This window comes from Olea europaea, chromosome 4 (genome assembly GCF_002742605.1).
Source record: "Olea europaea var. sylvestris chromosome 4, O_europaea_v1, whole genome shotgun sequence".
NCBI classification, from domain to species: Eukaryota; Viridiplantae; Streptophyta; class Magnoliopsida; order Lamiales; family Oleaceae; genus Olea; species Olea europaea.
The window spans coordinates 20,712,576-20,733,155 of NC_036240.1; the positions used below are offsets into that span (position 1 = coordinate 20,712,576).

The window sequence follows — 20,580 nt, forward strand, 5'->3', positions numbered from 1 at the left end:
GCAATTAGCTCAACACTAAGGCGCCTGAGTTCGTTCCAAGGTTAGCTTCTGTATCATCGTTTTTTGCTTCATCTCTTCGAGTTCTGCTTCCTTCTTCTTTGAAAGCAACCTTGCATCTGTTGGTACTCAGCTCAACACTAAGACGCTTGAGTTCGTTCCAAGGTCGGCTTCTGTATCATTGTTTTTTGCTCCCTCTCTTTATGTTCTGCTTTTGGATATCTTGGATACTTATTTTCTCTTTTCCTTACTCTTCGCGAAATTATTTGTTTCGAATCAAAACCCACCGCAAGTGTACGGTTCGTTAACAAGTAGTAAAATGGACTATAAGTCCAAGTATCGATCCCACGAGAATTGAGTTAGTTCAAATTAATCTAATATGACCTTAATCGAAACACGACAAGCAAATTGCGTTCTTGTAATTTAACTAACAAAATGTAATCGTTGATGCAATTATTGACTAAGGATTATACTAAGTTTAAAGTAATTTGGATGCAATTTAACTGAATTTTTATAGAATTAATGAATGTTCTAACTCACTAGGATCACGAATCCCCAAACAATACTCGTTCAATAGTTATTTATGCAAATTTGACACACAATTCCCTAAAAGATGAATCGATATTCCTATTTTAATTTAGCAATCTCTCTCAAGCAATGTCAAACATATCCCAATATATAATGCAACTATATTTCTATGACGAATACTAATATATCGACATGCATTATAATTCACGAATATCAATTGATTCACACAAGGCATAGAGGTATATTTCTATCCTCTATCGGACTCTATGACGATTTATACTATGTCGAACCTATTTTCATTCTTTCGAATGCATAAAACAGGTCACCACATTCATATAATCACGTGCACAATAATTATATGAAAATAAAAACGAAATAAATCGATCAATTCCGGAATTGGTGTTTACACACGTCAAAAATCCAAAACAATAATTAAACGTGGTATTACAAGGTTCATCGATCTCCTAGTAGTAATAAATTTAGCCTAACATGTTAAAAAGGACAACTTCAAGTATTTGAAGAAACGACATCACCCGAATCAATATTCACTCCGATCTTCAATTGGCGCGGTGTTTGCCTCTTGTTTTCTCCCTTGTTTGTTCTTCAAAATCTCCTAAAAACATGTAAAAATGGCGTCCCTTTCATTCTGGTCGAGTTTTTGTTTTTATAGGACCCTAAAGTTTTGTTTCCATAAGAGTTTCGGAAGAAAAAGGAAACCAAAATTTTCTTCAACTTTTTGTTCTATGCGACTGCATAGAAGGAATTTTTCACCCCTTTTTTCTTTCGGTATGGTACTATGCGACCGCATAGAAGATAATACTATGCAGTCGCATAGTACTATCTACTATGAAAAAATTGCGTTTTGGTCCTCCGACTTGCATCCTTCACTTCTTAGCATCTTCTCTTCATTCTTTTCATTTCATCACCCCACGGAATCGTCAATTTGGCAATTAGCCTAATTGATTTTTCGATTTGTTCATCGGATCAACTTTTTGATATTTGCACTTTTGGTCCCTGAACTTTCACTTTGCGTCACTTTATTCCTTTTTCGCGTCTTTTCTCCTGAATTTTACTCTGTTCATCGTTGTTTCCTACAATCCACAATTGTACAAGATTAAGTTACAATTCAATCATTTTGCTCATATTTAAGTCATGTTTGTGACCTAAATAAGTGTGCAATAATACACTTATCAAACTCCCCAAGCTTGAATTATTGTTTGTCCTCAAATACGATAGTGACTTAATTATGAACAAACAGGGCTTAATACCCTGTTGTGGCTCAGGATTGGACTGAGTATTTAAAAATTTATCTGTGCAAACATGACATTAGCCTCTACCTTTCAAATGTATACTTGACGTGTGTGTGTGAATTCATGCTAACGTATTGGGTTCATGATGAGTTTGAGTCCTGACCCCAAGTGGTCAAAAGTATCCTTGCTCGCTCGAGAGATGCACACCCCCCAAACTTATTATTATCATTGAATTATCTTGGGGTTGTGTTTTAAAATTAGGAGTTTACATAGCTGTAGTCCTCTCCTTCTCGTAGTTTGGATTAATCTCACTATCACAAGTTTACATTTCAACAAGTGAAGGCTCTCCCATATTTGATTACTTCGACACTCAAGATTAAAATAGGTTACTTGCCTCGCCTTAAAGGTATAGTTTCCTCAACCAAATGTCTAAGGACTTTTCTTCATATTATTGTCTCTCTTTTTTTTATATATATTTTTTTCACTTTCCATTTTTATTTTTTTTTATATATCATCTTCTTATTTACTTTCTATACAACCCCGTTAGCGAGCTTTAGGTCGATAACTCTCAAACCAGTTGGCTTTAGGGCACCAAGTTTTAAACCCTTGCAGGCATATTCACTTGAGTTATGAAGGCTCGATCATATGACTTTTTATTAACCTCTTTCCCTCTTTCTTTCTATGTGACCCTTTTAGCAAGTTTTAGGCCGGTGACTCTCAAGCCAGTTGACCTTAGGGTACCAGATTTTGAAATATCCTTACAAGCTTACTTGCTCGAGTCATAAAGGCATGGAAAAAGTGTCTTATTCGCTCAAATTTATTTTATGCCCTTTTTGTTCTAGACACTTAGTTTTCAAAACCAACCCCTAATTTAAGATTTTCACCTAATCTTCACCCCACTGGTCTAGGCAATCCACACAATAAATTTTATGCACAGAACCTCCACTCATCTCAATGGTTTCCTATAATAACTCAACTATCACCAAATTGTCTTTAGGTAGTTTATGGGTTAACTCAATAGAGGATTATCATTCTTTTCCTACTTTATGCTCAAAATCCATTCATTCGTCCAACATGTCAAGCATGAATAGCATGCATAGATAATGTTAAGTGTTGCATCAACGAATATCAGTTAGTCTAATTAACACCAGATCCAAAATTTTGTAATTTCAACTAGTCTAATAATGACATCATAGCGAACGAGGTTATTAAACTCACACAAGCATGCATGAAGAAAATTAAAACAGACTGAATAGAATGCAAATATATATATATATATATATATATATTTTCTTTTCTTTTTATTATTTTTTTTCACTCATCATGCATGCAATAGTAAAAAAAACAGGTAATGATAAACATAGATAAAGATGTGAAATAAATTATGTCACCCTCCCCAAACTTAGTAATACATTGTCCTCAATGTAAGATTAACAAAAGATTAATGACAGAATTTTTAAAGACAAAATGAAGATGAAGAATCAAAATGGGATAAACAATACTCTCCTGATCAAAATAGTGGCTAGGAAGGAAAGTTGGACCCGGTATCATCATCGCCAGGAGGAGAGGGAAGGCGAGACAAGATCTCCCTCAACATGGTAGACTGCTGGGTCTGCTCCATCTGCATGGCCTAAACCCTCATCTCCAAATTCCCTAGATGGTCCCAAGACTCATTCACCCGCCACTGTACACCGTTCATCCGGCTAACCTACATGCCTAGATGCCAATCAAAGGTACTCATCTGTCGGCGTGCTGCGATGGATTCACTGTTGGCAGTGGATGCAAAGTTTCGTGCAGATGCCATATCTGTTTGCACCTGCTGAATTGTGGTAGTCAATGCCCCAAAGGCTTGTTGAAGCTGCTGCATGTCTCGGTCGTGTCCAGTCATAGTAGCAAACATCTGCCGCAATAACTGGGTGTCTACGTCAACTGGTGGTGCTGGAGCCTGTGGCATTTCAAAGTCTGTAGCTACTTGTCCCTCTGCACCCTGTTGCTGTCGCCGGTGCTCGTTTTCCAATTTCTGGTGATGTTTAATCCTGGCGCGATCCTGGGCCTCGAGTTTGAGGCGTTTGATAAAAGGACTAGGTTTCTCCGGTGCCTCTCCTGGCTGAACTTGTATGCCAGCTGCTCTACAAATTCCACTTATCAGGCTTGGGAATATCAGTGATGTGTGCCTATCACCCCATGCGCCTATAATGTGTATCTGATTGTAAATATAGGTGGCCAAGTTAATTTTGTTCCCCCGAACTAAGTGGTAAATAAAGCCTTCTGATCGATGAATGTCGTCCGATGGGAGATCGGCTCGATATTGTAGCAGATGAATAACCAAAGGATGGCGATAGACGGAGTGAGGTCAATCTGATACCAATCAGCGGTATGGAACGGCCAAGCATTTTCCCGTCCCAATAAAACTTCAGCCACTTCAACCCAGTTGAAATCATGCGGGAATGAGACTACATTTGTCCAGGTGAGCTGATAGTAGCCATGTATTACTTCAGCTGAAAACATGATCCATTTGCCCTGAACCCAAGTCTGATGCAAATGGTCGGATCCCGGTGTGTCTATTTTAGCATTGAAATTTGCATAGAATTCCCGCACCAAGTTTTCATAGACTGGGTGTGGTCTTTCAATCACCTTCTCCCACCCGCAGTTGTGGACGAGATAAACCAGTTCAAAACCCGGGAAATCTTCCAATTTAACTGGTCTTTCGGGGATAACCGCCCATTCTCGGATAACATTGGCATAGCGGGCTGCTTGGTCGGAAGAAAGAAAACGCCTGACTCCCCCTTCGGGTTCCCTAGTCCGGGCTGTGCCAGATGTGAAACCAACTTTCTCCTTTCCCTTTGATGTACGCTTTGGGGACATCCTGCAAAGTTAAAGATACAATAGTTAGTAAATTGCAGGAATGAAAACGATAGGGGGAATGAGGCAAGCGAGACAAATAGTTTACAAACCCCCCAAACTTGCTTCAACAAGCATATAGAGTACCATGGTGCATTCGTATCAAAATATGATAAAGAGGGATGTGTGAAGAGAATCCTGAGGTGAAAAATTGGAAAGATAGGCCATAACAAACACATGTAAAAAAAATCATATCCATGATCGAGTGCGCACGTTCGGTCCCGGACATCGTCGAGAAATATCGATATTCCCCCGGGCAGGGTCCGGGCATATGAGAGTATTCAGTGAGATCTACCACATGTTCAAATTTCAACGCAAATGGACTTCGTTTGATATGCTAATTAATAGTGGAAAGTGTGGGACGTAGGGTGCCGTGACATGCCATGTGCTTATGCGTTGCAAGGTAGAAGTGATGTGATACACGGTCGTTCAAGTGGTTGTGAATGTGGTAGCACGCAAATGTCAAGAAAACATGCTCAAGAACGTCCAAGGAAGGTAAAAGAACAAGTTACACACAAACATAGGTCCAAACAACCAAAATGAATCAAGTAATCCGATGATTAAGTGTGTAGGTTCGCCCCCGGACATCATCGAGAAAACTTGAAATTTTCCCGAGAAACCTCCGGGCATATGAAAGTATGTAGTGTCGAGTGACACATATTCAAATTTCAAGCTCATTGGACGTCGTACGGGTACCTAACGCAAGGGACGAAGTGGGTGCGATGAGGTGACGTGAATCTAACACTTGTGCCTTAATGTGTGAGTGGTTGGTGCGTGAGAGTGTCGAGCTCAATTTTGATGGCAATTGGGCTTCACATATATAGGAATGCATGTACTCGAAATGTCCAGTGCAGAATTGCGCAATATGCACTTCAATTGTCACGTAGGCAATTCATTGAACACGTAGGATGCAAGATTGAAAAAGAACCTACACAATACCAAAGTGACAATGTTCCACCAATCCCCACACAAACCAAATGTAACATACACCAAACCAACGAAAAGCATTGCCCATCCTCCACAATCAGGTTTAAATAGCATATTCTCATGGCGAAACAAAATAGAGAAGACATATGCATAGAAAGAGAAAAGAGGAACATACCTAGACTTCGCACGGGATGCGTGGAATGTTGATTGATGGAGTAAATGGGGTGGGGTGTCGAGTGAAGCTCGGCGTGTTGATGTGTGTAGGAGAGTAGTGAGAATGGTGTGGGAGGAAATTAGGGGGAAATGGGGAAAAATGTCTCGGTCATGGTTTAAAACCATGACCGAGATCTACTATGCGGCCGTATAGTACTAATCTATGTGGTTTTTTTTTTTAACACTAAAATGCAAAGAAAAATATTTTCCTCATAAAATTTATATTATTATTATTTTAAAAAAAAACGTGAACCGTGCTCTCAAACACTCAACATCGTTTCAAACTCAACTACCATGTGTGTAATGCCTAGGAAATTATGGGGATGCAAGTTCGATCCAAGTAACATGCATGAACAACCGATGACCCTAAAAACAAATGCAAATGCAGGAATGAAATAATTTTAAAAATAACATGGAAAATAAGCGAATAAAAGGATACAGTGGGTTGCCTCCCACTCAGCACTAGTTTATAGTCGATAGCTCGACTATACCGTGTTGCTTCATTCTGATGGGCAAAGATGAACTGTAGACTTTTCCTTTGAAAAATCGCCGTCCCAATAGTATTTCAAACGCTGTCCATTGACCTTGAATGTCCCCTTGCTATCGTGAGTGATCTCAACTGCCCCGTGTGGAAAAACTTGTGTAATAGTATACGGACCAGACCACTTCGATCGCAGTTTTCCTGGAAACAGTTTAAGCCTAGAGTTGTAGAGTAGCACTTTCTGCCCCACCATAAATTCACACCTCTGAATGTGCATGTCATGCCATTTCTTAGCGCGCTCTTTGTAGATTCTTGAATTCTCGTAGGCTTCCATTCTGAACTCATCTAGCTCATTAAGTTGTAGGAGACGTTTTTCACCCATAGCCTTCAAATCCATATTCAATTTCTTCATTGCCCAGTAAGCATGATGTTCTATCTCAAGAGGTAAGTGGTATGCTTTCTCGAAAACCAGTCGATATGGTAACATTCCTATAGGGGGTCTTGAATGCAGTTCTATAGGCCCACAAGGCGTCGTCCAATTTCTTAGACCAATCCTTTCGTGATGAACTTACTATGACTTCAAGTATTCGCTTTAATTGTCTATTGGACACTTCGACCTGTCCACTGGTTTGGGGATGATATGCAGTGGCTATACGATGTTTAACGCCATATTTAGCCAACAATTGTTCGAATTAACGATTGCAGAAGTGTTTGCCCACGTCACTGATTATAGCCCTCGGTGTTCCAAAGCGGGTAAAAATATGTTTCTTTAGAAACTCAATCATCACCTTCCCATCATTGGTAGACAGTGCAACGGCATCTACCCACTTTGATACGTAGTCTACAGCCACTAATATATATTGATTAGAGAAGGATGAGGGAAATGGCCCCATGAAGTCGATCCCCCAAACGTCGAATAGTTCCACCTCCAGGATATTATTCAAAGGCATTTCATTTCTCCTGGATATATTTCCGATGCTTGACATCGGTCACACCTTTTCACGAATTCAAAAGCATCTTTAAATAGTGTAGGCCAATAAAAATCGGATTGAAGGATCTTCGCTGCTATTTTTAAAGTACCAAAATGCCTTGCATATGTAGATGAATGACAATGTTCTAATATCAAAGGCACTTCTTCCTCAAGTACGCAGCGACGAACAATTTGATCTGCACCCCGCCTGTATAGGATGGGATCTTCCCAGAAATAATATTTCAATTCAGAGAAAAATTTCTTCTTCTGGTGACTGGAGTAATTAGGCGGCATGATAGATCTGGCTAAGTAGTTAACGATGTTTGTATACCAGGGTGCCTCTCCCAAACCAAAAATCTGTTCATCTGAGAAGACTTCATTGATTTCCACTGTTTCTGTCTGTTCTGTGGCCTTGAGTTGAGATAAGTGGTCTGCCACTACATTTTCACTGCCTTTCTTATCCCTGATTTTCAAGTCAAACTCTTGAAACAACAGTATCCAATGAATGAGACGGGGTTTTGCATCATTCTTTTCCATTAAGTACTTGATAGCAACGTGATCTGTGTAAACGATGACCTTTGATCCCACGAGATATGACTGAAATTTGTTAAAGGCGTAGACTACGGCAAGGAGCTCTTTTTCTGTAGTGGCATAATTGAGTTGAGCTTCGTTCAAGGTCTTACTTGCATAGTAAATCACGTGAAATATCTTATTTCTTCGTTGTCCTAAGACAGCCCCAACAGCATAATCACTGGCGTCGCACATTAATTCAAATGGTAGATTCCAATCTGGCGTAATAATCACGGGTGCACAGATCAGTTTCTCCTTCAAAGTGTTAAAAGCAAGCAGACACTCATCTGTGAACTCAAAAGTGGACTCTTTCATCAACAGACAGCACAACGGTTTAGTAATATTTGAGAAATCCTTGATGAATCTTCTGTAGAAATCGGCATGCCTGAGGAAACTACGAACCCCTTTCACGGATATAGGTGGCGGTAATTTCTCGATTACTTGAATCTTTGCTTTGTCCACCTCAGTACCCTTTGCTGAGATTCTGTGTCCTAGCATGATGCATTCCTGTACCATAAAGTGGCATTTCTCCCAATTCAATACCAAGTTAGTCTCCGTACACCTCTGTAGCACAAGACTCAAATGCTCAAAGTACTCATCAAATGAAGACCCGAACACTAAGAAATCGTCCATGAAGATCTTGACGAATTTCTCAATCATATCTGAGAAGATAGCCATCATGCAGTGCTGAAAAGTTGCAGGAGCATTGCATAAACCAAACGGCATCCTACGGTATGCAAAGGTACCGTATGGGCAAGTGAAAGTTATCTTCTCCTGATCGTTAGGTGCTACTGGAATCTGATTATACCCGGAATATCCATCCAGAAAACAATAATGTGAATGCCCAGCTAGTCTTTCCAGCATCTGATCAATGAACGGTAGTGGGAAGTGATCCTTTCGAGTAGCGACGTTTAGTTTGCGATAATCAATGCACACTCTCCATCCAGTCACAGTTCGAAGCACTATCAGATATTGGATAGATGATGCCTGCGTCGAGCAACTTTAATACCTTAGCTCTAACCACTTCCTTCATGTGTGGATTCAACCTCCGCTGACCATCAATGCTTGGTTTGAATTTTTCCTCCATGAGTATTTTGTGCATGCATAGCGACTGACTGATCCCCTTTATATCTGCAATCGACCATCCAATGGCTATTTTGTTTCCCTTAGCACCCGAAGTAGTTTCTCTTCTTCCACCTCACTGACCGTACTTGATATAATAACCGGAAGTGTAGAAGATTCCCCCAGATAAGCATATCTCAGGTGTGGTGGCAGTTGCTTGAATTCCAATTCGGGAGGTTGCTGAATAGATGACACTGACTGTGTAGTCCTGGTTCCCAGTTCTTCGAAATAGCGTCTGCGCATGTATGGCGGATTAGTTTCCAAAAATCGTGCACATGTTTCAATCTCACTCGAATCAATGTGAGTGGATTGAGAATGTGCAATGCACGCTTCGTAAGCATCGGAATGATGATGTAGTCGAAATGTATCTTGAATTATTCTGTCGATTACATCAATCTGGAAACAGCTGTCTGACTCAGTTGGGAATTTCATTGCCTTGAACACGTTGAACGAGATTTGCTATTCGCCAAGCCTCGGTATAAGCTGCCATTTCTGAACATCAACAATCGCTCTTCCAGTAGCTAGGAAAGGCCGCCCCAATATAAGTGGAACATCCTTATCTTCCTCCATATCCAAGGTAAGGAAATCAGTTGGAAATATGAACTTCTCCACTTTAACCAATATGTCTTCAATGATCCCTCTTGGATGTGTAAGGGATCTATCTGCTAACTGTAATGTAACCGTTGTGGCCTTAGCTTCTCCCAAGCCGAGTTTCCTGAAAACAGAGAGAGGCAGTAAATTAATACTTGCACCTAAATCACACAATGCTTTATCAAAATGACAATTTCCAATAGTGCAAGGTACAGTAAAACTCCCTGGGTCCTTTAGTTTTGGAGGCAACTTTCTCTGGATTCTGGCACTGCACTCCTCAATTAGCATCACTGTTTCGTGTTCTTCTATCTTTCGCTTGTTGAAGAGGATATCCTTCAGAAATTTTGCATAACTTGGCATCTAAACAAGTGCTTCGGCAAATGGAATGTTGATATGTAGTTTCTTGAAGACTTTAAGAAATTTACTGTATTGCTGATCCAATTTGTGCTTTTTCAATCTTTGCGGAAACGAAATAGGAGACTCATGAGGGTTGATAGGAATGGCATCCCGTGATGTATTGGAATTCTCCTTGCCCACATTCCCTGTTGTTTGTCCAATTTGTTCCACAATTTCGTCATCTGAGGTTGGTACCGATTCCTTGCTAGCTACCGATCTTTTGACATGTATCTCCGGTAGTTGTACTCCACTTCTGGTTGTTATAGCCTTTGCGTGTTCCTTAGGGTTGATTTCAGTGTTGCTGGGCAAATTTCCTGGTGTTCTACCCGTAATGGAGATTGCCATCTGTCCTATTTGTGTCTCCAAATTTTTGATTGCTGCACTCTGATCTTGAAGAGTTGCATCTGTCTTTCGCATAAACTAATCATTGGCTTCCATGTACTGGTTGGTTGTTACCATGAACTTTTCAAACATCTCTTCCAATGGTGGCTTTTTATCCTGCTGCTGATATTGACCTTGTGGTCTGTTTTGATTCTGATTGCTCCACAAGAAGTTTGGATGTTTTCTCCAGCCCTGATTAAAAGTTTCCGAATGTGGGTTATTTTGTTGGCGTTGACCCCATTACACAAAATCTGCACGTTTGACCCCTTGTGCGAGAATTGGACAATTAACAGTATTGTGGTCTGCTCCACATTCTTCACAACTCGGTTTCTTGACTTGTTTAGCAGTAGCGGTCTGTGAAATGCTCTCAACCTTATGGAACAAAGAGTCTATCTTTGCAGATAGTGCATAATAAGTATCTACTTCATAAACCCCTGGCGATCTCTTCTGAACCACTCGATCTGTAGACCACATGGCTGAAGTTGCTGCCATTCTCTCAAATAGCTCCCATGCTCCATCAATTGTTCTCGTGGAGATAGACCCATCAGATGAGGAATCAACCATGCTCTTGAAGGATGGAAGTAGTCCAGTGAAGAAAAATCGAATTTGTGTCTTCTTGTCAAAACCAAGTTGCGGGCACTTCCTTAACATATTCTTGAAACGATTCCACGTCTCTTCAAATGATTCGGACTCACCTTGGTTGAAAATAGAGATATCATGCCCCATTTTTGCTACCTTTACTGGCGAGAACAACTTGGTGCAGAATTTGTGGGCTAGCTCGTTCCAAGTGGCGACGCTTGCAATGGGGAGCGAAACCAACCATTCAAGTGCCTTATCCCGTAAGGTGTGTGAAAACAACCACAGTCTTATAGCATCGTCCAAGATACCCTGATGCCTGAAATGTTGGCACATATCCAGAAATCGGGATATGTGTGTATGTGGGTTTCGCTAGCCATCCCATGGTATTGATGCCCATTCTGAAACAGTTGAATCACATTTGTTTTCAGCTGGAAGTTCGGTTGCCCAAATGGAGGATACACAATGTTAGATTGACTTTGGACCACCAACGGAGCCATGAAGTCCCCAAGTACTGTATTCCCATCATCTTCAACTGACATGCCTTCGTTGAGTGGAATTGCCCGTCGATTTTGCTTGTTAGCCATTTGTTGTGTCACTCTTGCTTCTCTTTATTTATGACGGAATGTGCGTTCGATCTCTGGATCTATGCGAATCAAATTTTGATCAGGTGCTCCTTGCATACAAGCCCTGCGATTTCAAAATCAATATAGAATTAAATTGAAGTATTAATAAACTAAACCTAGTAAACGAACTACTACTAATCTAGATAAGTTCGAATTAGTGTCACAAAATATAAAATTAGAACTAAATTTCAATCCCCAGTAACGGCGTCAAAAACTTGTTCGCGAAATTATTTGTTTCGAATCAAAACCCACCGCAAGTGTACAGTTCGTTAACAAGTAGTAAAATGGACTATAAGTCCAAATATCGATCCCACGAGGATTGAGTTAGTTTAAATTAATCTAATATGACCTTAACCGAAACACGACAAGCAAATTGCGTTCTTGTAATTTAACTAACAAAATGTAATCGTTGATGCAATTATTGACTAAGGATTATATTAAGTTCAAAGTAACTTGGATGCAATTTAACTGAAATTTTATAGAATTAATGAATGTTCTAACTCACTAGGATCACGAATCCCCAAGAAATACTCGTTCAATAGTTATTTATGCAAATTTGACACACAATTCCACAAAAGATGAATCGATATTCCTATTTTAATTTAGCAATCTCTCTCGAGCAATGCCAAACCTATCCCAATATATGATTCGACTATATTTCTATGACGAATACTAATATACCGACATGCATTATAATTCACGAATATCAATTGATTCACACAAGGCATAGAGGTATATTTCTATCCTTTATCGGACCCTATGACGATTTATACTATGTCGAACCTATTTTCTTCCTTTTGAATGCATAAAACAGGTCACCACATTCATATAATTACGTGCACAATAATTATATGAAAATAAAAACGAAATAAATCAATCAATTCCGGAATTGGTGTTTACACACGTCAAAAATCCAAAACAAAAATTAAACGTTGTATTACAAAGTTCATCGATCTCCTAGTACTAATAAATTTAGCCTAACATGTTAAAAATGACAAAACTTAAAAGTATTGGAAGAAACGACATCACCCGAATCAATATTCACTCCGATCTTCAATTGGCGCAGTGTTTGTCTCTTGTTTTCTCCCTTTTTTGTTCTTCAAAATCTCCCAAAAACATGTAAAAATGGCGTCCCTTTCGTTCTGGTCGAGTTTTTGTTATTATAGGATCCTAAAATTTTGTTTCCATAAGAGTTTCGGAAAAAAAAAAGAAACCAAAATTTTCTTCAACTTTTTGTTCTATGCGACCGCATAGAGTAATTCTATGCGGTCGCATAGAAGGAATTTTTCACCCCTTTTTTCTTTCGATATGGTACTATGCGACCGCATAGAAAATAATACTATGCGGTCGCATAGTACTATCTACTATGGAGAAATTACGTTTTGGTCCTCCAACTTGCGTCCTTCACTTCTTAGCATCTTCTCTTCATTCTTTTCATTTCATCACCCCACGGAATCTTCAATTTGGCAATTAGCCTAATTGATTTCTCGATTTGTTCATCGGATCAACTTTTTAATATTTGCACTTTTAGTCCCTGAACTTTTACTTTGCATCACTTTAGTTCTTTTTCGCGTCTTTTCACCTGAATTTCACTCTGTTCATCGTTGTTTCCTACAATTCACAATTATACAAGATTAAGTTACAATTCAATCATTTTTCTCGTATTTAAATCATATTTGTGACCTAAATAAGTCACTTACCCTAATCGCCCTCTTTCTATTTCGATAGTAAAAAAAAATCCCAAACAACCCGAGGCAACTGAGGCATATACGACCTGTGAGTAAAATCTTTCCTTCTTCAATTTTTTCCTCTACTGTATATTTCTTACTGTTTCTTCACTTGTATTGTTCAATCTGCGATTTTTCTTTTTCATTTTTTTTTTGTTAGAAATGGAACTCGAAATAGCAAAAGTCCGTTCCTTTGATGTTCTCGTTGTGTATTCTTTGTTCAATTTTTTGTGTTTGTGTACATTATTTCACATTCTTACCATTTTCTTTTGTCAGTTCCTTTTTCCTCTGGGTTTTAATTGATTGAACACAGTTACGTTTTCTCCACTTTTTAATTTTTTTGGGACAACATTGAGAATCTCTTGATGGGTTTCATGTGGAAATTAGCATATGATTTTGCAGAGATTTAATATTTCAGTTTTGTCTACGTTTTCAAAAATGAAATTTAATTTTTTAAGTATTATTGAATGTTTGTGAACAAATTGCCCAAATCAAACATCTGCTCTGCACTTGAGTGTATTTATGGGTTTCCAGTTTCATATCATGGACTCAGATTTGAATTGTTTAGATTCTCCCCATCTTCGTGTGAATTGTATTTCAAGATTTTGTTCATTGGATTCAATTCATGTTGAATGAAAATTAACCTTACTTCGTTCTTCTTAATGGAAAGTAGAAACATGAAAGTTGTGAATTTTGATGTGGATCAATTTATGAAAGACATGGAATCAGTAATGAGGCACCGTGATTTAAAAGATACTGGTAGCGATCTTGATCTCGAGGAAGAGCCCTTCTCAGACATGGATTTTGTAATTTCTGAATTACTGCTTGTATATGAGCCAACTGATTTGATTTGATGTAGATACAAATTATTGTATTAATTTAGTGGTTTTACAATTACTTATTGATGGCTCTATTAGTTGACAATAAATTTTGATTTGTTACATATGGACACATACAAAAGGCAGTCTCACTAGCTGATTTATGTTGCTGTGCAAATATCACTAGGAGATGAAAAGGCAACCTACCTTTTTCAGTCTTCCTTTCTGATGCCATTTGTCGTTATTGCTAGTTTCCTATTATAGAACCTGATCTTGGTGACTTGGTCACACAAAACTCAACCTTACAAGAGAAGGTTTGGAAGCAATTGAGAGAATAACGACTCCTATTGCAGCTATTGCTGTAAGTTGTAGAATAATATTCATCAAAGTGTCGATTTGCAATTTCTTATTTAATTAATTCCTAATGCATGTCTGAATTAGTCAATCCTTGCATTGAAGGCTGTAATTGGGTTGTAATAACCTATAGTGTTTTCTTCAATGGGGAGGAGGAAATGATTTCTGCAAGTGGGAAGGGGTTAAAAAATGCATGAATAGAAGGGTCATCAAGCTCATGGTTGAAAGAGTAAATTTGACTGGCACACAGGGTGGGAAAAGCCTAAATCAGTTGGATCAGCTTAGGGTTTTATGGTTTTAAAAAAAACTCATTATCTCAATCAATTCCACAACTCTCTGGCCTTGTAAATCTGAAATCTCTTTACCTCAATGATAATAAGCTGTCCAGCGAAATACTGGTAGGTCTCAGTCTTACACCACCTGAAAGTAGTGTTTCTTTTTGGTAATAGACTATCAGGTCACATTCTTCTGTCTTTTATTGCTCTGAGCAGATTGTTAGCGATCATATCAGGATGTGATGAAATTAAGTCATTTTAGTTAGCCGACTTCTTTCATCATTTTAGTCATTATAATCATTTTAGGATTAAATATGATGTACATATGACATCCATTTTAGTATACTCCTTTCATTATTTTAGTCGGTTCAATGATAAAAGAAGTCGAATTCTTTTGTCATTTTAGTGGGCTTATTGATTAAAGAAGCCGTCTCACATTTAGCTCTTGTTTGATCTCTATTATTTTCAAGATACATTTCTCCATCTCTTCTTTTTAATCGCAGTTTCTTCAATAAAATAACATTAAGTAAACCAATTTTTTTTTTCATTTTTAACCACACATTCTCCATTCTATTTCAAAATGGATTCTTATAATAAAATGGGGGCTCAAACACGATCTTAATTAAACATTTTATAGGTTGTAAAATCACAGAGTATTTCACCATTTTGTTCCTCTTTATCCCTCTAGCACATCCACTTTATGTATAGCAGAGGAATTCATTTCAATAGGCTTAATGATAAAGAAGGGTATTTGATTCTATCTCCTTATCTAATTCATCTTTTGGATCAGGTTATGAATTCAAGGAAGATGATATATTGTTATATGTGATTTTGATTGTGTACATCCAAGTACAACAAGTAGGCTGCATATGGCCACTCAAAACTTGATAATATACTCCATGCTAATGAGCTGGCGAGACGATTAAAAGTACTCAGTTCGACGTGCAATCTGAACAAGATTCATTGTCCACCGTATGATTTTCGTTATTATTTATTCTTTTATTCTTTATTTTTTTAGCTGTTGTTTTCATTGAAGTGCACTATTTATTTTATATTGACTAGCATGAAGGGGATTACAAAAACGGTTTGTCTATAACAAAGACAAAAATAGATAAAAAAGAACAACCAAAGTGTAAACTAACTTGAGGAAATCTAGACTTCCTTATATTTTGAGATGTAGATTGTTCACCTAAGCCTCAAAGTTTTCAATTCTGGACAAATAGAACGACTTGTTTTCCTCAAAATGTTTTCTCAAATCAAAAAATTGACTTCTTTCTTTGAATGTAGCTTCGAATTCCAAAACATGAGCCTCCAATTTAGAATTTTTTACTTTCAGTTCCCCAGTTTCGTTCGACTTGCACTCAATTTGCTCCTCTAATTTCTTCTTTGTGTTCATTGTTTTTCAGTCTCAGACTTCCATTTTCAACCTGGCCCTCTTAACTCTTTCATAAGCAACAACAGTTTCCCTTATCAACCAATCTTCCTTTTAACAAGACAGATGAATCCAACAATATTTGTTGAAGGAGATATCTAGAAGAGGTGTCCTCTTGCAATGTATTTGCTGTGAAGTTAGACTATTGACTAATTGTCGATGTAACTTGATCTAGCTGGTTTTCTCACTTTTGCTCCTATGTTCGATATTCTCTCAACTTCAACAAGTAATTCTTTTTTGGATTCTTGACATGTGAGCTTCTCAAATTTTCTTATTTTTAATACACTATCGTTGGTGCTGGTGCGTGACATTTTTGTCTTTAAGGTTTCATGGTGGTTTGATTATGTGAAAATAATACAATTGCAGTGCCAATGGAGTAGCTCTTTATTTTGCCCCTTCTTCACCCTCTACCTTTTGATTACAGTTTACAGAGGTGTGATTAAATTTTGTGCATTTATTATCTAATGTAACTTTACGAATTCATTCATTTACTGGTAATGTTTCTCAAAGCAATTTCATGTGTAACATGCAATTTCTTATATTCTTATGATGATTTTTCTTTAAATTCATGGAGTAGCAAGGAACAAGAATGTAAATATCAATTTGAATCAGGAAAACATCACGATTAATGGTGTTGTAGAATAAGGAGAAATGCACCAAGATTCAATATATGCAGGAGAAACTAATAATTTTAAGTAAGAATTGGAGAAATAATAGTGAAAGACTATTGTCTTTTAGGTTGGAGACTATTTCTACACCAAAAAATTGATTAATTAATTAACAACACTTATAATTTTCATTTCTACTACTTCATTTTGAGTTTTAGATTATGTTATTCTGATAACTTCACTTATATATTTCATCTCAAACAGATTCAATCTTGATTTTTGAGGATCATTTGTATCTCTGGAGAGTCCATTGCTCATGTTTTTCAATTTTTTAAAGTCTATAAAAGGATACAGAGGTTTTGATGAAAATTAAAGGATATATGTGGCTCAAAATGGCTGCATTATTCTGTGATCTGATCTTTATCTGGTTGTTTTATCAATAAGGAGAAAAAGTTCTAGGTCTTTTTGAAAATCATCTCAATAGGTTTCAAGCTGTGAAACAACTATCGACATCTGCAACAACAAAAAGTATGATTATCTATTAAATTTTCACTTCCATACGGATGAGCAGGGTCAACACCACTGTCATCTATGAAGCGAACTGAATCGGGCCTGACATCTGAGGTATGCTTAAGTTTGAATGTTCCATTTGTTTTATTCATATCCTATCACCGTAGGCATTCGAATAAGAACATATTGTTTTCGTAGATACTTTTCTAACTACTACCTATGAGTTCTAAAATATTCAAAATAAAAATAAAAAGAGTTCTTCGACATTCAACGAATGATTTCCTTTTAATTTTATTTCTGTCTTTTCAATGTCCTTTTGTCCATATTTCATGTGGTTTCTTTCTCCAATATTACCTTAGTGTTTGAATTGAGAAAACATTATTTTCTTCAGAAGCTCCTGATTACCACTTTAATTTTAAGTTCAACGAGAGCATATCGATATGGTGAGATGATTATCTATCGTCTTGTCAAGTTCTTTGTGAATCATCCTAACATATAATGCCACTTATTGGCGATGATGTGCATTCCAATTTGTGGATTACATGTTTTAATGCACACATTAGAGTAATAGTTACATAGTTTCTTTCATGGATGCATCAAATTGCATTTATCCTGCTTCCATTTTCGTGTAGGTTATTTCATATGAATAATAGATTATTCTTGTTCTTACAAAGTACATTTTACATGAAAATATGCAGTTTTCTTATTTCGAAACTTAATAAGTTGTTCTATGTTCTTCTACCTTGATGAAGAATGGGAAGGAGTTTCTTTTTTCAGACACTAGGATTCATTAAAGATATAACAATGACAATGGTAAGTTCCGTCATTAATATTTATGGATTTTTTATTGCTTTATTTTCTTAATTACTCATATAAATCAATTTTCTTCTTTTGTATCTTTTCATGTCTTGATCAATATTGGTTGAGATGAATCATCAATTAGCCTGTGTCCAAAAGATGGTGGCTGTGGGAAGCTAAACAATATTGATCATATTCTCTCAACACTGCCCCATGTTTCACGACAGTGAATTTCCAACTTCATTTTACATATCCACATTATTTTAGTTTGTGTACCGAAAGTATCCATTATCATTGTCTGCTATCCTCTTTTCGATGGAATTGTTGCCTTTGATAAGACCTTCAACTATTGACCAGCAAAGTGGTTAGAGAGTTCTAGTTTGGTAGTAATTTATATTTTGTATCATTCTGAGGAATCAAGATTTTTATGGGTTGGGATATAAGCATGGCCATCAAGCTCCATGTTGATACTTTTGATTCTATTAGTTTTTATCATAGGCATAATATAGTACTAAAGAAGCGAAGAAGTTGGACTAATTCTTGTGTTCTAATTGTTCATTTGGAGATGATTCGAAAATATCTTTGAACTCAATCTGTGGATCACCAACTAGTGACGGCAAGGTATAAGTGCATTACTATAACTTGCAAGTTGTAGCATTTGGATTGCTGTGTATTTTGTTATTTAAAATTCTAAAAAAATGGATTGTATTGGCGGTCACAATACTTAGAAATCTTGTTGAATGTGTCTTTAGCACTTCTGAATTTTTGTTGGAGGTAACAGCTAGGTTTCTGATACATCATAACTTCACTTCTATGGGAAGAATGGATTTTGGTTGAACCTAACTTTCTCTCATTCCAAACATTGTTTTAGATGTTCTTTTTGATTATTTTATAATTTCTATCATATGTTGATCAAGTTTAAAGGTTATCTATGATTCACTTATAATCGTTCTTTCGCTAATAGCTATGCCTAATAAGCTTTTGTTATATCCTCTTCTTAAAGGACTGTAGTGTTGGAGATATAGGATTAGCAAAGCCTAAGTAACATTTGAATGATACTAGGTTCTTTCTACAAGCAGTTGATGTTGGAAGAACTATCAAATGATGTACCCTTGCTGCCTATTCAGATATTACTAATGTCTCATTAGAAGTCGTGGAATTTTTCGCTGCAAGTCGCTTGCAACTCTATCATTAGCATCAATTTCGTTCACTTCTCCATAATTAATTGTAACTATTTTGATTGCGTGGTATATGATTTTCCCCTCTTTGATTTTTATATCTTCGGGTATAAGAGAAGAGAGAAGGGAAAACTTGTCTAAGCATATTATTCTCTGGATCTTGAAGAGCTCGTGAGGGAGAATAAGAGGATGCTTGGTAAATACATCCAAGAAATCGATAGGGAAAGACACGGTTAACAAGCACGGGAAAAGAAACTGATCGTGGGGATTAAAAAAATGCAAAGTTTCTTACACTTTGTGACTATTTTCTTCCACATGTCCTACTTGCTTTATTGTCCAGGCTAATCCAATCAATATTTGATTTTAGCTTCATCTGTCTTTGTTATGTTTTCCTACTTTCATTCGATTGAACTTCACATCAATTTGCTTTTTTATTACAAATTCATTTACTGAGAGTTGGATAATTGAAAATCGTTTCGAGTAAAAATTGAGTTAATGATGTAATTTAAGAAAATTCAACACATTTAACACACTAATATTACCTTCAAACATTGCACGGGCATGTGACTAGTTTACATAAAAATACTAAAAAAAGTGTTTAAACGAAAACAAAAATATTCTCAGTTCATGTTATTAATTTATTTTTATTTCATATATTTTGAACTCATTTTATTATTTATTTTTATTTTACTTTTGTGACGAAAAAATTATTGGAAAATGAACTCAAAACTAAAACTTGAAACACAAACTAAACAAACCTTTAATGTCTGGATAAGCTTGAAAAGAATTAAATTAATTTTTAAGTAAATTTTCGTTTTCAAATATATTTGAATAATTTATCTTTTAGTTAAAAATAAAAATATTTAACTATAACTTTAAGGAGTAACTTATTTATTAAAAAAAAAAATTATCTAAAATAGAGTATTTACTTATCAGTACGTATAAGCAAAAATTGCACATTTGGTGGCCAGTGTTTAAAAATGAGCAAGTTGATCTCAATGTTTCATTGTAATTGCACAATTATCTCATGATAGCCGGAGCTATTTAAATCTCACTAAATTTTCACTTGCCTCACATGAAAACACTTTAAACTTTTGAGCACCATTTAAAGTTGGAAAAGAAAACTAGCTTTATCAATTGGAAATGTGAGAACCGTGTGGCGATTTTATGAATATTTGGACTATTTTTATCAAGGACTGATTATGCAAATATAATGAAAGGTTTAAGACCAACTTGCTAATGAAAAATATGTCTGGTACTAATGTGCAATTTTTCCTACTTACAAGGTAGCGTTTAAAAAAAAAAAAAAAAAAAAGTTAAACCTCAAAGAATTTATTGACACATCTTTTTA

At 36.7% G+C, this 20,580-nt stretch overlaps 1 protein-coding gene and 1 long non-coding RNA gene across 2 annotated transcripts; one reads left to right on the forward strand and one right to left on the reverse strand.

Moving 5' to 3' along the window:
- Nucleotides 1–6,131: 6,131 nt before the first annotated feature.
- On the reverse strand, nt 6,132–6,709 carry LOC111393153. The gene is made up of 2 exons (XM_023018543.1): nt 6,341–6,709; nt 6,132–6,182 (listed from the first exon to the last, which is right to left on the reverse strand). Exons 1-2 carry the CDS (start codon nt 6,707–6,709, stop codon nt 6,132–6,134), a joined length of 420 nt encoding a protein of 139 aa, XP_022874311.1.
- Nucleotides 6,710–13,314: 6,605 nt separating this feature from the next.
- LOC111393993 lies at nt 13,315–18,705 on the forward strand. Its single transcript, XR_002702535.1, has 2 exons — nt 13,315–15,675; nt 16,110–18,705. It is a non-coding gene; the product is annotated as an uncharacterized LOC111393993 (long non-coding RNA).
- The last annotated feature ends 1,875 nt before the right edge of the window (nt 18,706–20,580 follow it).

What these genes read in the sequence shown, in the direction of transcription:
- LOC111393153 (XM_023018543.1), bottom strand. Translation starts at nt 6,709, where the DNA reads ATGAAGAAATTGAATATGGATTTGAAGGCTATGGGTGAAAAACGTCTC. An exon ending in TTTCAAAGGAAAAGTCTACA is followed by an intron (nt 6,183 to 6,340) that starts GTTCATCTTTGC and finishes ATTTGTTTTTAG; the next exon opens with GGTCATCGGTTGTTCATGCA.